The 12,066-nt window shown below is 43.0% G+C and overlaps 2 protein-coding genes across 4 annotated transcripts in view; both read left to right on the plus strand.

The window, feature by feature from the left end:
* zfp64 (zinc finger protein 64 homolog (mouse)) overlaps positions 1-6,606 on the plus strand; it is a 182,435-nt gene extending 175,829 nt beyond the window's left edge. The window contains exon 7 of the mRNA XM_033969655.2: positions 6,552-6,606. The gene's annotated coding sequence lies outside the window, so the exon portion shown is untranslated. The remainder of the gene's footprint in view (positions 1-6,551) is intronic.
* nfatc2a (nuclear factor of activated T cells 2a) overlaps positions 1-12,066 on the plus strand; it is a 46,608-nt gene that overhangs the window by 19,626 nt on the left and 14,916 nt on the right. For 2 of the 3 annotated variants that reach the window (XM_055223085.1, XM_033970185.2), the window contains 6 exons: positions 2,275-2,415; positions 9,028-9,083; positions 9,158-9,290; positions 10,222-10,367; positions 10,583-10,825; positions 11,638-11,860. In XM_055223085.1, the coding sequence (XP_055079060.1) occupies positions 2,275-2,415; positions 9,028-9,083; positions 9,158-9,290; positions 10,222-10,367; positions 10,583-10,825; positions 11,638-11,860 (942 nt within the window). The remainder of the gene's footprint in view (positions 1-2,274; positions 2,416-9,027; positions 9,084-9,157; positions 9,291-10,221; positions 10,368-10,582; positions 10,826-11,637; positions 11,861-12,066) is intronic. The other variant, XM_033970186.2, reaches the window with a different exon arrangement.

The following is a 12,066-nucleotide window of genomic DNA, read 5'->3' on the forward strand; positions in this document are numbered from 1 at the left end:
GGTCTAGTTCTAAATCCTGGTTCAGTTCTGGCCTCGTTCTGGTCCAGTCCTGGTTTTCTTTCAGGTTTAGCTGTGGTTTAGTTGTCGTTAGTTTTGTTACTGGTTTAGTGCTAGTCTCATCCTTGTGTAGTGCTTTGTTAAATCCTGTTTCTATCCTGGTTTAGTCTTAGATTCCCCCCGGTCTAGTCCTGGTTTTGCCCTAGTTTGGGCTGGTTTAGTTCTGGTCTAGTCTATTAATCTGTGATATTACTGTTTTAGTCCTGTTTTAGTCCTGTTTTAGTCCTGTTTTAGTCCTGTTTTAGTCCTGTTTTAGTCCTGTTTTAGTCCTGATTTAGTCCTGGTTTAGACCTGGTTTAGTGCTGGTTTAGTCTTGGTTTAGTCCTGCTTTAATCCTGCTTTAGTGCGGATTTTGCCCTGGTTTAGTCCTGGCCCAGTCCTGGTCCAGTCCTGGTTTAGTCCTTGTTTAGTCCTGGTTTAGTCCTGATCCAGCCCTGGCTTTCTTCAGTCCTGGTTTAGTCCTGATATAGTCCATTGGTTTAGCTGGAGAACTGCAGTAGTTGGTTCATTCTTTGGGTCACCAAGTCTCATAAAACTACTACACAGATAATAAATATTTTAAAAAATATTAATTTATTTATGCTGATAACTTGAAGTTTGTGCCAGTTTTTGTTTCATGTGGACAGGCCCAGTAATTACAAAGATATTCACCATAAACCAGGTCAACACACCTCTAATCTGACAGCAAATTCCACCATAGCAGGATCCCTCATATAAACCTCTGTACCTATTTTGTCGGAGAGTGAAGGGAGGATCAAATCTTTTGAAAACGCCGGTGCTCGGGTGGAAGTCGTCTGTGTCGCTGTTGTGTAACTGTTTTGTTTAAAGAGACAGGCAGATTTAGTGACATCGTCGTCTTTGTTTTACGGCCGATGGAGCAGAGAGAGAGAACCTGTTCAAAGGTCAACACAAGAGTCAGCTACTGCTATGAGGAGAGAGGGAAGAAGAGAGGGAGCAAGAGAGGGAGAGAGGGCAAGAGAGAGTAAATAAAGAGAGTGGGCAAAGAGAGAGCAGGAGAGAAAGGGATGGAGGAAGAGGGAGAAAGAGAGAGGGAGTGAAAGGGAGGGTGGAGAGAGAGGAACAGGAGGTAGTAAGAGAGACAGAGAGAGACAGAGTAGATAAAAAGGGCGGGCAGGGGGTACAGGGGAGAGAAAGGGGGATGGAGGAGGGAGAGAGCAGGGGCAGATAGAAAGATAGAGGGAGGATAGAGGAAGAGCGGAGTAAAGGAGAGGGAGAAGGAGGGAGGAGGATAGAGGGAAGACAGAGGAGAGAGAGGAAAGAAGATAGAGAGTTACAGAGGAGCGTGGGAAAGAAGAAATAAAAATAGAGGGGCAGATAGAAAGAGAGAGGAGTAAAAGAGAAATGGAGAGATAGAGGGAGCAAGGAGAGGAGAGAAGGCAGGCATGAGAGAGAGAGGGAGAGATGAAGAGTAAGAAGATAGAAGTAAGAGAGAGGGAGAAGAAGGGAGAGAAAGAAGGAGGAGGGAGTGGGAGGGGTAAAAAGAGGAGAAAAGAGAAGGTAGAGAAAGGGGAAGAAGAGGGGAGTGAGAGAGAGAGAGAGAGGCGTCCAGAGTAAACAGATGGAGCCCCAGTGTGTTGACTCAGGTTAAATATAGACAGGTCTATTGTGGCAGGAGTAAAGCCTGTGGTACTTCATTCTGGTGATTAGTGAGACCAATTTGGGGACTTATACCGTCACATTTTCTCTTCTCATTAAAAACAACTTATAAATATGGCTTTAGAGTATGTCCCTTTTTCCCCTCCATCCCTCCCTCCCTCTCTATCTGCCTCCTCCCCCTCTCTCTCCTCTCCTTTACTTCCTCTCTCCTCCCTCAATTTTTTCTTACAGGTGATTTTATTGCTCAAAAATACCATTGAAAACATGCATTGTTACTGAGAGGAGGGACACCTATCCACAGATCTGACCAGTAACTTTGCTTATTGGTGCCACTTGCTCATCTCTATGGCCATTGTTAAGCTTAATAGCGTATTTTGGAACATTGCAGGCAAAGCATTAACATCTCCATGGAGACAAGCTTGTTGCATAGTGCAACTTTAGTGCTTTTTATTTCGTTCCACATAAATAAAGTCCAAAATTCAAAACCATACTCCTAACCGAACATAATATTGTTTTAACAAGGGGTCTGAAAATATTTGATAATCAATATATAGTGTTTTAATACATATTTTTTCATTTCTTCTGTCCGTGCTTCCACAGCTCAGCGGTCGGCCCATGAGCTCCCCCTGGTGGAGCGTCAGGACATTGACAGCTGCTGCGTTTTGGGAGGGCAGCAGATGATCCTGAGTGGACACAACTTCAGCTCCGACTCCAAAGTCATCTTTGTGGAGAAAACACAAGGTCAGCGCAACACACAGCTGCTCAACCGTATGGGATTTTTAATATGGATTACAAGTTTAGTCCTGTAGTCCTGGTTTGGTCCTGGTTGAGCCCTGACTTAGTCTCGGTTTACTCCTATAGTCCTGATTTGGTCCATCCATCGCTGATAGCCCTGGTTTAGTCTGGATTGAGTCCTGGTTTAAACCGGGTTTAGTCATATAATCCTGGTTTAGTCCTGGTTTAGTCCTATAGTCTTGGTTTGGTCCTGGTTCAGTCCTGGTTTAGTCCTGGTTTAGTCCTGGCTTAGTCCAGGTTACTAGGCAGTGTGAGTATATTTCCTCAAATAAATGGTGTTCAATGGGATTAATTAATATTCACTTTTGTCATTCTAGATAATGATAAATACATAAAAAGCTGCTGAAAATGTAGAAATGTACAAAAGAGGAAGAAACCCGCCCAGTCCTCTCTGAAAATCAAATCATCACAATATTTGACACATTAAGGCCTTGGACCAGATTTTTTTTTTGTATTTGAGCAAAATTTTTCTTGCCCCAGTACACATTTATTGTATAAGCAGCTCTAGAGGTCAAAATAAGTCATCTAAGTTTTATCATTTTATTGTCCGATAATCAGGAAGTGTGTGTTAGCATGCTAGTTGTTGTTGTTAGCTTTACCGTCATGACAAAACTCTGCTTTGGTCTCTTGACAGTTGTGAAAAGCGCTTCTAAACTCATCATGTGGAATAATTAGGATGTTCAGAATGTATAAGTGAGGAATAACTTTGGACAACTGCAAACTGTTGAGAATGAACTAGTTCTGCTTTTCACATTTATAAGACAGTAAAAATCAGGTAAATATTTTTTTTTCCACAGTTGCTCAGTTCTGTATATCAAGTGGACAGTGATAATGCTATATGACGTACACTCTGAACTCTGAACCCAATCTGTCGTTACGAACACATAAAAAGACGCAACACATTTGAGTTTTTGGAGCGTTTGTTTCTTTCACGTTTGTTGCAGACGAGGCCGCTTCTATGGGTGACTGATTTTTGTGCGATTTAAAGATAAGATGTGTAGAGTTGACTTCCTTAAAGTGTCGCTCTCACTGACAGATGAGATATCTTTCAAGGGCCTGTTTCTTAATGTGCCGTTTGGTGTTATATAACCAAAAGTACCAACAAATATAATAATAATAATCATCTTTATTTATATAGCACTTCTGAAAGAGTTTGCAAAGTACTTCACAACTAAGTAAAAAACACAATACACCCCCTGAATATAAAATACAAAACAAATACAACGAAAAGACGCACATATCACGCAAAATTAACTTTTTCTAGCTTTCGACCATCAGAAACATGCCTGAAGAGGTTTTATATGTCAGCCATGCGTGTTTGAGTAATTTAGCGATCTCTTTGAACCCTCCTTATGGTTAGCTGTAAGATTCCGTGCAAAGCCACAAGCCTACGTCACCCTGGTTCCCACACGACAATTCTCAATAAATATACAAAAACATGATACAAAACGATACACTACAACTTCACAATCCTGATGTGATGTGCAGTAGTTTTCTTAGCAAAATGCACAGCGATAGTGCTCTGAAGGGGGAGTGACTTAACCTAGAGAGAAAAGGGAGAGTGGACTTGGACAATATAGCCTTTTCAAAACAATAAAAGCTAATGTGGTGATCTAAATATCTTATGTATTAGCAATTAATACCAATACCAATCTCCAAAGCTCAAAATGCTCTGTTCCACCTTGTGATGTCATGAAGTGGTAGTTTTCAAGTTCACAGCTCCTTTTACCTTTAGTTCAGTAGAGACTGGTAATTTCCAGGTCTGAAATCATCCAAATGATTCTAGTGTACTATTTTAATGTACAACACATCCGTCTACATAACTTGGTAGTACTTGTAGTAGCAACAATACTTTGGCAGTATTCATTGTCACAGTAGTTTCAGTAGCAGCAGTAGTATACTTTTATAGTTGTGTTTAAATAAATATGACTTAAGCATATAAATAACATCTGTATTTTATTGGGAGCATATTGGCAGAGGTTTATGGCAAAACTCTTCAAAACAATTGCTTTTGGTCTTTTTTCCATTTGGGAAAAATAACTCAACTAAACCAGTGCATGTGCTGCTCCTAATGTGTGTTTTTAAAGTCAGACTCGACTGTGGTGGAAGCTCTGAGTCACCAGAGTTTGAACATCAGAACAAATTTGTGGCATTTGTAAGAGATTGGTTTAGCGGTAAAAATAATATGAATGAAATTGGCAAATAAAATCTAAAATAACAACATAAATATAAGGAAAACTGTACTGAGACTTTACATTATGGGAGTGGCACTGCATGTTTGTCTATAGAGGAATGTTCAGCAGTTACCACGGTGACAAAATGTGCACATTAGCAAACGTAGCTTCATTAGTTTGATGAAAATGAATTTAAACAACACATTTTCAAGAGCTTGTGAACAATATGAGCGGGCATGGTCATGTTTAGGTGTTCGATTTTCAGAAAAAGTGAAAGCGTCGAGCTAAACAACAGTTAGCTAATACTGGCTAGCATGTGAGTGTCATTTTATGTGAGAGGTGCTTGTTTAACAGCGCAAAACACACTCACCTGGTCGGTTCTTTATGGTCAGATTGTGTTATGCAGTTATGGACAGAGGGGGCGACAGTTTTTCAATAGAAAGTGAATTGAAGCCAGAGTCGATGGAGCCAGAAGCGCATCCATGATCACTTCCTATTTGGAACGTAGCAGCTAGCAGGTTAGCTATGTCCGTTTATATATACAGTCTATGGATTTACCTGACATAAAATGAGAGGAAATTATTATTTTTTTGAATGATGTATCCTGACAGTTGCCATAGGAACCAAAGTAACTCCTCACTTTAACTATTTCCACAGCTGCTATTGCAACTGCCTCCTGTGTTGGAAATTTCTTCTTGTACAGGGAGAAAAAGAGCAGGAGGGAGGGAGGAGGAAGAGAGAAGAGGAAATACAGAGAGAGAGGGTAAAGAGAGAGAGAGGAGGCAGAAGAAGAGGAGAGATAGAGAGAGAGAGAATGTGTTTAATGGATGTTGGGAAGGAGATGAGGAAAGAGGAGAGAAGCAAATACAGTGATAGAGGAGAGATAGAGGGAGAGAGGAAGTGAGGGAGGGATGTTCGGATAGAGGGAGGCGAGGAAAGGGGAAGGAGAGAGGAGGGAAAGGAGGGAGAGTGAGTGAGAGAGAAAGAAAGAGGGAAGGAACAGAGAGAGAGAGAAAGATGAGAGGAAATGGGGGAGAGAGCAGAGGTAAAGTGAAAGAGGAGAAAGAGGGAAGGAACAAGGAGGGGAAATTGAAGAGAGCAGAGGTAGAGAGAAAGAGAGAAGACAGAGAAAGAGGAAGGAGGGGGAGTGAGTGAGAGAGAAAGAAGGAAGGAACAGAGAGAGAGAAAGATGAGAGGAAATGGGAGAGGAGAGGTTAAGAGAAAGATGGAGAGAAAGGAGAGGGAGTCACTGAACGAGAGAGAGAAAAAGGGAAAGAAAGGAAATAGGGAACAGAGCGTGAGCGAAGAAAGGGAACTAGAATGACAGAGGAAAAGAGGAGAGAGCAGGGAACCCCTTCATCCCATTATTTCCACATGCTTTGTCCATTATCCCAAACAGGGCTTCCCCTCTCAGCGTGGGCCTCCGACTCTGAGCAAACAGCTCCAGAGCCAAGAAACAGAAACACTCACGTTTCTCTGCACAAGACCAGAGACCAGATCTATATATATACGACTTTAAACACTGCTTTGGAAAACTGTTACACAATATTGAAGAAATGCAAGATTAATGGAAAGCAAAATCATGAAAGCTGCAATTTTTGAAGTATGAATATTTTTCTACACAAACAACAAAATCTCCTGTACAAAACTTGTTCAAAAGTGTGATTCCTGTATTATTTTGTCAGTTCATATTTCAGTCTTTTTGCCAATTCTTCTGGACGTGTTTAAAATATCAACTTTGATCACAGTCTTATTAATAGCAGTTGGATATTTTTCCCTAAATTAACATTAAAGGGCCAATATCACACTTTCTGATCTGTTATAATGTAGTTTCCTCATCACAAACAGACCTAGAGTTGTGTTTTGTTTCATTCACACATGTTTAACACACAAACTCTGCATATTTAGGCTGAGTCCTTCTCTCAAACTGAAAACACTCTGTTCCACCTTGTGATGTCATCATGTGGTAATACAGGAAGTGCTCCACTGTGTGTTTTTAAACTCCATACACCTTCATTAAAATCATTTGGATGATTTCACTGTTGGAATTGCCCATCTCTACTGAACTAAAGGTAAAAGAAGCTGTTAAGTTGAAAACTACCACTTCATGACATCACAAGGTGGAAAGGAGTATATTGAGCTTTGGAGATGTAGACAGACTAATAATGCAGGGTTTTAAAACAAAACACAACTCCAGGTATGTTTTTGATGAGGTAACAGCATTATAACATAGTTTAAAGCTCACAAGAGTCAATTTTGTGTAATATAAGACCTTCATTCCAAAGTGAAAACAGTTTCATTTTTAAGGATTTAATATTTAATACATTGACTTGAGTAATTCTCCTATTTAGTCGTGTATTTTGACTTGTGCATTAGTAATGTTATGTTGTAGTAACAGTAGACCTCTCAGGAGTACTGTGCAGTTGGCTCGTGCAGTTGGCTCATACAGTGGAATCCCCCTCTCTCTTTCTCCATTTGCCCTCTCTCTCCCTACTCTCTTCTGCCCCCTCTCGCTTCTCTCTCTAATCACCCTACTCTCTCCCCTCTCTGTCTCTCCCTGCCTCTTTATTCTCCCTACTCTCCTCTACCCCCTCACTCCCCTCCTCTCTTTTTCTCTCTCACTCTCTCCCCTCCTTTTCTCTCTCTCTGTCTCTCCCCTTCTCCTCTTCTTTCTCTATTGTCTTCTCTCCCCTCTTTCTCCTCTCTCTCATCTCCTGTCTTTCTCCTCCTCTTCTTTCTTTATCCACTTCTCTCCTCTCCTCCACTTCTTTCTCTGTCCTCTTCTCTCCCCTCCTTCTCTCCTTCTCTCCCCTCCTGTCTCTCTCTCTCCCCTCCTCTCTCTCTCTCCCCTCCTCCTCTCCTTCTCCCCCTCCTCTCTCTCCCCTCCTCCTCTCCTTCTCCCCCTCCTCTCTCTCCCCTCCTCTCTCTCCCCTCCTCCTCTGTTCTCCCCCTTCTCTCTCTCTCTCTCTCCTCTCCTCATCTCCTCTCCTCTCCCCCTCCTCTCTCTCTCTCCCCTCCTCCTCTGTTCTCCCCCTTCTCTCTCTCTCTCTCTCCTCTCCTCCTCTCCTCTCCCCCTCCTCTCTCTCTGTCTCCCCTCCTCCTCTTCTTCTCCCCCTCCTCTCTCTCCCCTCCTTCTCTCCTTCTCCCCCTCCTCTCTCTCTCCCCTCCTCCTCTCATTCTCCTCCTCTCTCTCTCACTCTCTCTCTCCCCCATCCTTCTCTCCTTCTCCCCCTCCTCTCTCTCTCCCCTCCTCCTTTCATTCTCCTCCTCCTCCTCTCTCTCTCTCTCTCCCCCATCCTTCTCTCCTTCTCCCCCTCCTCTCTCTCTCTCTCTCTCTCCCCCAGCCTTCTCTCCTTCTCCCCCTCCTCTCTCTCTCTCTTCCCTCCTCTTTCTCTCACTCCTCTCCCCTCCTCCTCTACCTCCCCCTCTCCTCTCCTCTCTCTCTCTGCTGACTCATTGAGGACATGTGTTGTTCATTTTCAGGCTTTCCCACCTACAGTAACCACAGTAACACAGTTCTGCCTGTGTAGCTGTGAGGAAGTGGGGTCCGTAAGGTTCACAGGCACTTTTACACTTTTCCAAAGCAACTACACGCACGTGCTTTCTGCTAATGTCAACTTCTTCTTCTAATGTGATTCTTCTGGTTTTAGCGCTGGGTCATGTAAATAAAATATATATACAGAGAGATTGGGTCTTACTAAACAAATAAATATGGTTTTCAATATTCATTTCCTGAACATAAACAAGACTTTTAATCATTGCAACAGAGAAGATAAAGGCTGTAGACGTCTCCATTAAAAAGGCAAAGCAAGTTTATTTGTACACAGTAATTCAAAGTGCTTTACAGTATAAGGACCACATGCATTTATAAACAGGTCTAAATTCATTACTCACAATTAGGGCCGTTGGCTTTTTATCGTTTAGTCGATTTGTCTTGTATTAATCGAGTAATCATCTTATTTCCCTCCATTGTCTGGCTAAAGTTCAGGATTAATTGTAAAATCTGAGTTGGACACGCTGGAAGGACCATATCTCTGAGCTGGTCTGGTCTGGGATTCCCTGCTTAGACTGCTGCCTCCGCAACCCGACCCCGGTTAAGTGGAAGAAAGTGGATGGATGGAGTTTTGTTGTTACTTCTAGAGCTCTCCACGGGAAGCTCTCACAGATGAATGTTGTCATTGTGTCCTAGGGCAAGACACTTACCCCCTCGCCCCCAGTGTCTGCGTATGAATGGGTTCTTCGATGTAAAGCGCTTTAAATTGCCTTAATGGTGGAAAACACAGAAGAAAGGACAAGATATGGATTGAGCTGGCAACAGAGTGAATCCGTAAACATTCCCGGCGTCTCTACGTTACATTAAATCTGTGTGTGTCTGTTTTTGCAGATGGACAGCAGATCTGGGAGATGGAGGCCACAGTGGACAAAGACAAGAGCCAGCCTGTGAGTGTTCAAATTCTTCACATCTAAATCTCTCACCCTGTGGATACGTTACATTTTTTAAATTTTAATTTCAGAGCATGCTTTTCGTGGAGGTGCCTTCATACCGGGACCCGTCTGTGCTCCATCCCATCAAAGTGAACTTCTATGTGATCAACGGCAAAAGGAAACGCAGCCAACCACAGCACTTCACCTACACCCCCCTGCCATGTAAGAGGCCGCCCCTGTAGAATGTCACATACTGAGGTTTAACGATATAAGCAAACGACATGATACAGACCACATCATTTTACTGTTTTAAAAGTGTTGAAGAAGTTATTGTTTAATATCTTGGTCCTGGAGAGTCCTAGTCTAGTCCTGGGCTAGTCCTGGGCTAGTCCTGGGCTAGTCCTGGGCTAGTCCTGGTCTAGGACTAGCCCAAGACTAGCCCAGGACTAGAGGGGCTAGTCCTGGTTTAGTCCTGGTTTAGTCCTGGTTTAGTCCTGGTTTAGTCCTGGTTTAGTCCTGGTCTAGTTCCTGATATAGCCCTAGTTTAGTCCTTTTTTATTTTTGGTATAGTCATGGTCTTGTCCTGGTCCTGTCCTGGTCCTGTCCTGGTCTTGTCCTGGTCTTGTCCTGGTCTTGTCCTGGTCTTGTCCTGGTCTTGTCCTGGTCTTGTCCTGGTCTTGTCCTGGTCTTGTCCTGGTCTAGTCCTGAGCTAGTCTGGGCTAGTCCTGGGCTAGGTCTGGGCTAGTCTTGATTAATTTCTGGTTTAGCACTGGTTTAGTTCTGGTTTATCCCAGGTCTAGTTCAAGTTATAATCCTAGTTTAATCCTTTTTTTATTTTTGGTTTAGTCCTGGTCTAGTCCCGGTCTAGTCCCGGTCTAGTCCTGGTCTAGTCTGGGCTAGTCCTGGGCTAGTTCTGGGCTAGTCTTGATTAAGTTCTGGTTTAGCACTGGTTTAGTCCTGGTTTAGCCCAGGTCTAGTTCAAGTTATAATCCTAGTTTAGTCCTTTTTTTTATTTTTGGTGTAGCCCTGTTTAGTCCTGGTTTTGTCCATGAATCAACACAAGGTCACCTACATAGACTTTTGGTCAGTATTAGCAGAGAACTTTATAAGTAAATATTTTCTCACCAAATATTTTTGCGTTTTTTGTTTTCAGCTCCGTCCATTAAAACGGAGCCTCTAGATGAGTACGAGAACTTTGTGATGCCTCAGATGTTTTACCACAGTCAAAGAGGCGTCCTGCATCCAGACAACAACCTGGTCCCCAATATGGCGTCCTGTCTGGGCTCCGGCATCTCAGAGGTGGGAAATGAGTTACATTTACACAGTTCATTTCATCATTTTAAGATTAAAGTGTATTTCTACTCGTTTATTATAGTACATAGTAATATCTTCTTCAATTTGTTACCTTGGGTGCGGACACTGCATGTATGTCTATGGAAGAATGTTCAGCTGTTACATTGTGTCACTGCTAATTTCACTAACAGAAGCACTCACCTCCTCTCCTCTGTCCACAGGAGGGGAGGTTCCAGCAGCAGAGCCCAGCCATAGTGTACTCTCGTGGGGGTAAATCGTTGAGCTCGGGCCTGTACCAGCAGCATTCCTCCGGAGTGTTGCCCGATCCCCATCACCGCTCGGTCCTGGTCCACACCGGGTCACCAGCACAGCACCCGTCAATCATCCAGTTCTCTCCGACCAATCAGCACCTGCTACCGAGAGCAGGGGAAGCCTTAGCCCCGCCCACACATGATAATCAACAGGTGAGATAAAAAACAATGCAATTTTATATACTCTTATTATGGACAAATGTACAGTTTATTTAAAAAAAGTGTGTGTATATATATATATGGCACACTAACACAGAAGACACAGACATTTTTGTAGCAGGGTTTTCCAAATGTAAACTCAGATACTAATCAATACTAAAACTAGTATTGAAACTGTACACCTTTCCATCGCTTGCATTTATTTGCTTATTCTACATGTTAGCACCAATGCATTTTCAATTGGAGAGTTAGCGTTAGCCTCCAAAAAGTACTAACTATGTAAAACCAGAGATATTTTGGCGACTGAACATCACCTGACCACAGTGAGTAACACCAGAGCCTCATTTGAAAACATTAGCACATGTAGTGAAGTGTTTAGCTTAGTTAAATTTAGCATTCATGCTCTCAACAACAAGGTAATAATTTCTTTCTAACGTTTAGCTGGATAACAATGCACCGATAATATTGCAGGACCATAGACTATATATATATATATACATGGGCATAGTTAACCTGTTAGCGTTTCAAATATTGGCTCTGGCTGCAATTCACTTTACTTTGGAAAACTACGGCCCCCCTGTCTGTAACTGCTGCTTTCAGACTCGTTATTTTGGTCTTAAAGTGTTCGTTTTAACCCGCTCTACATGATCCTGGTGTTTTTATTTCGCTATTGTGTCTGTAACTCAACATATGAACATTAATAACGGACAAATAAGGCGCCTTCTTTGTTCGAGGCCACTCCTGCTCGCATTGCCAGCAGGTTTGATTGACAGCGTTGCTAAACCAGAACCATTTGTCTGCTCTAGGTGGTGTATTGTGAAGGCTACTCTCCGCAGGCCCACTCCCCCTCTCACCCCCAGTCCTACCCCACAGTGATCCAGCAGCAGTACCTCCAGAAGACCCCTCCTCCTCCTCCTTCAGCACCGCAGCAGCAGAAAGCACGCGCCCCCTCAGCCCCTCCCGACCCGCACCGCAGAGTCACAGTCAAAGAGGAGAATCTGGATCAAGCTTACCTCGATGATGGTGAGTGTAAGTCTGAGTTCTATTATTTCAAGCTGTACTCTCAAGCTGTATTTGACGTGTGCTGCCAATCGATTGGTCGACTATAAAGGGGGCGTGGCAAAAGCTATCATCTCTATGCATCTGACCTAAACTGCGCTCACAAGACTACACCTGCAGGGGGAGTTCATGCAAAAACTACTATTTGTGTAGAAGTACTAGGACCCTATGTATTT

This window comes from Periophthalmus magnuspinnatus, chromosome 7, assembly GCF_009829125.3.
Source record: "Periophthalmus magnuspinnatus isolate fPerMag1 chromosome 7, fPerMag1.2.pri, whole genome shotgun sequence".
In the NCBI taxonomy this organism is placed as follows: Eukaryota; Metazoa; Chordata; class Actinopteri; order Gobiiformes; family Gobiidae; genus Periophthalmus; species Periophthalmus magnuspinnatus.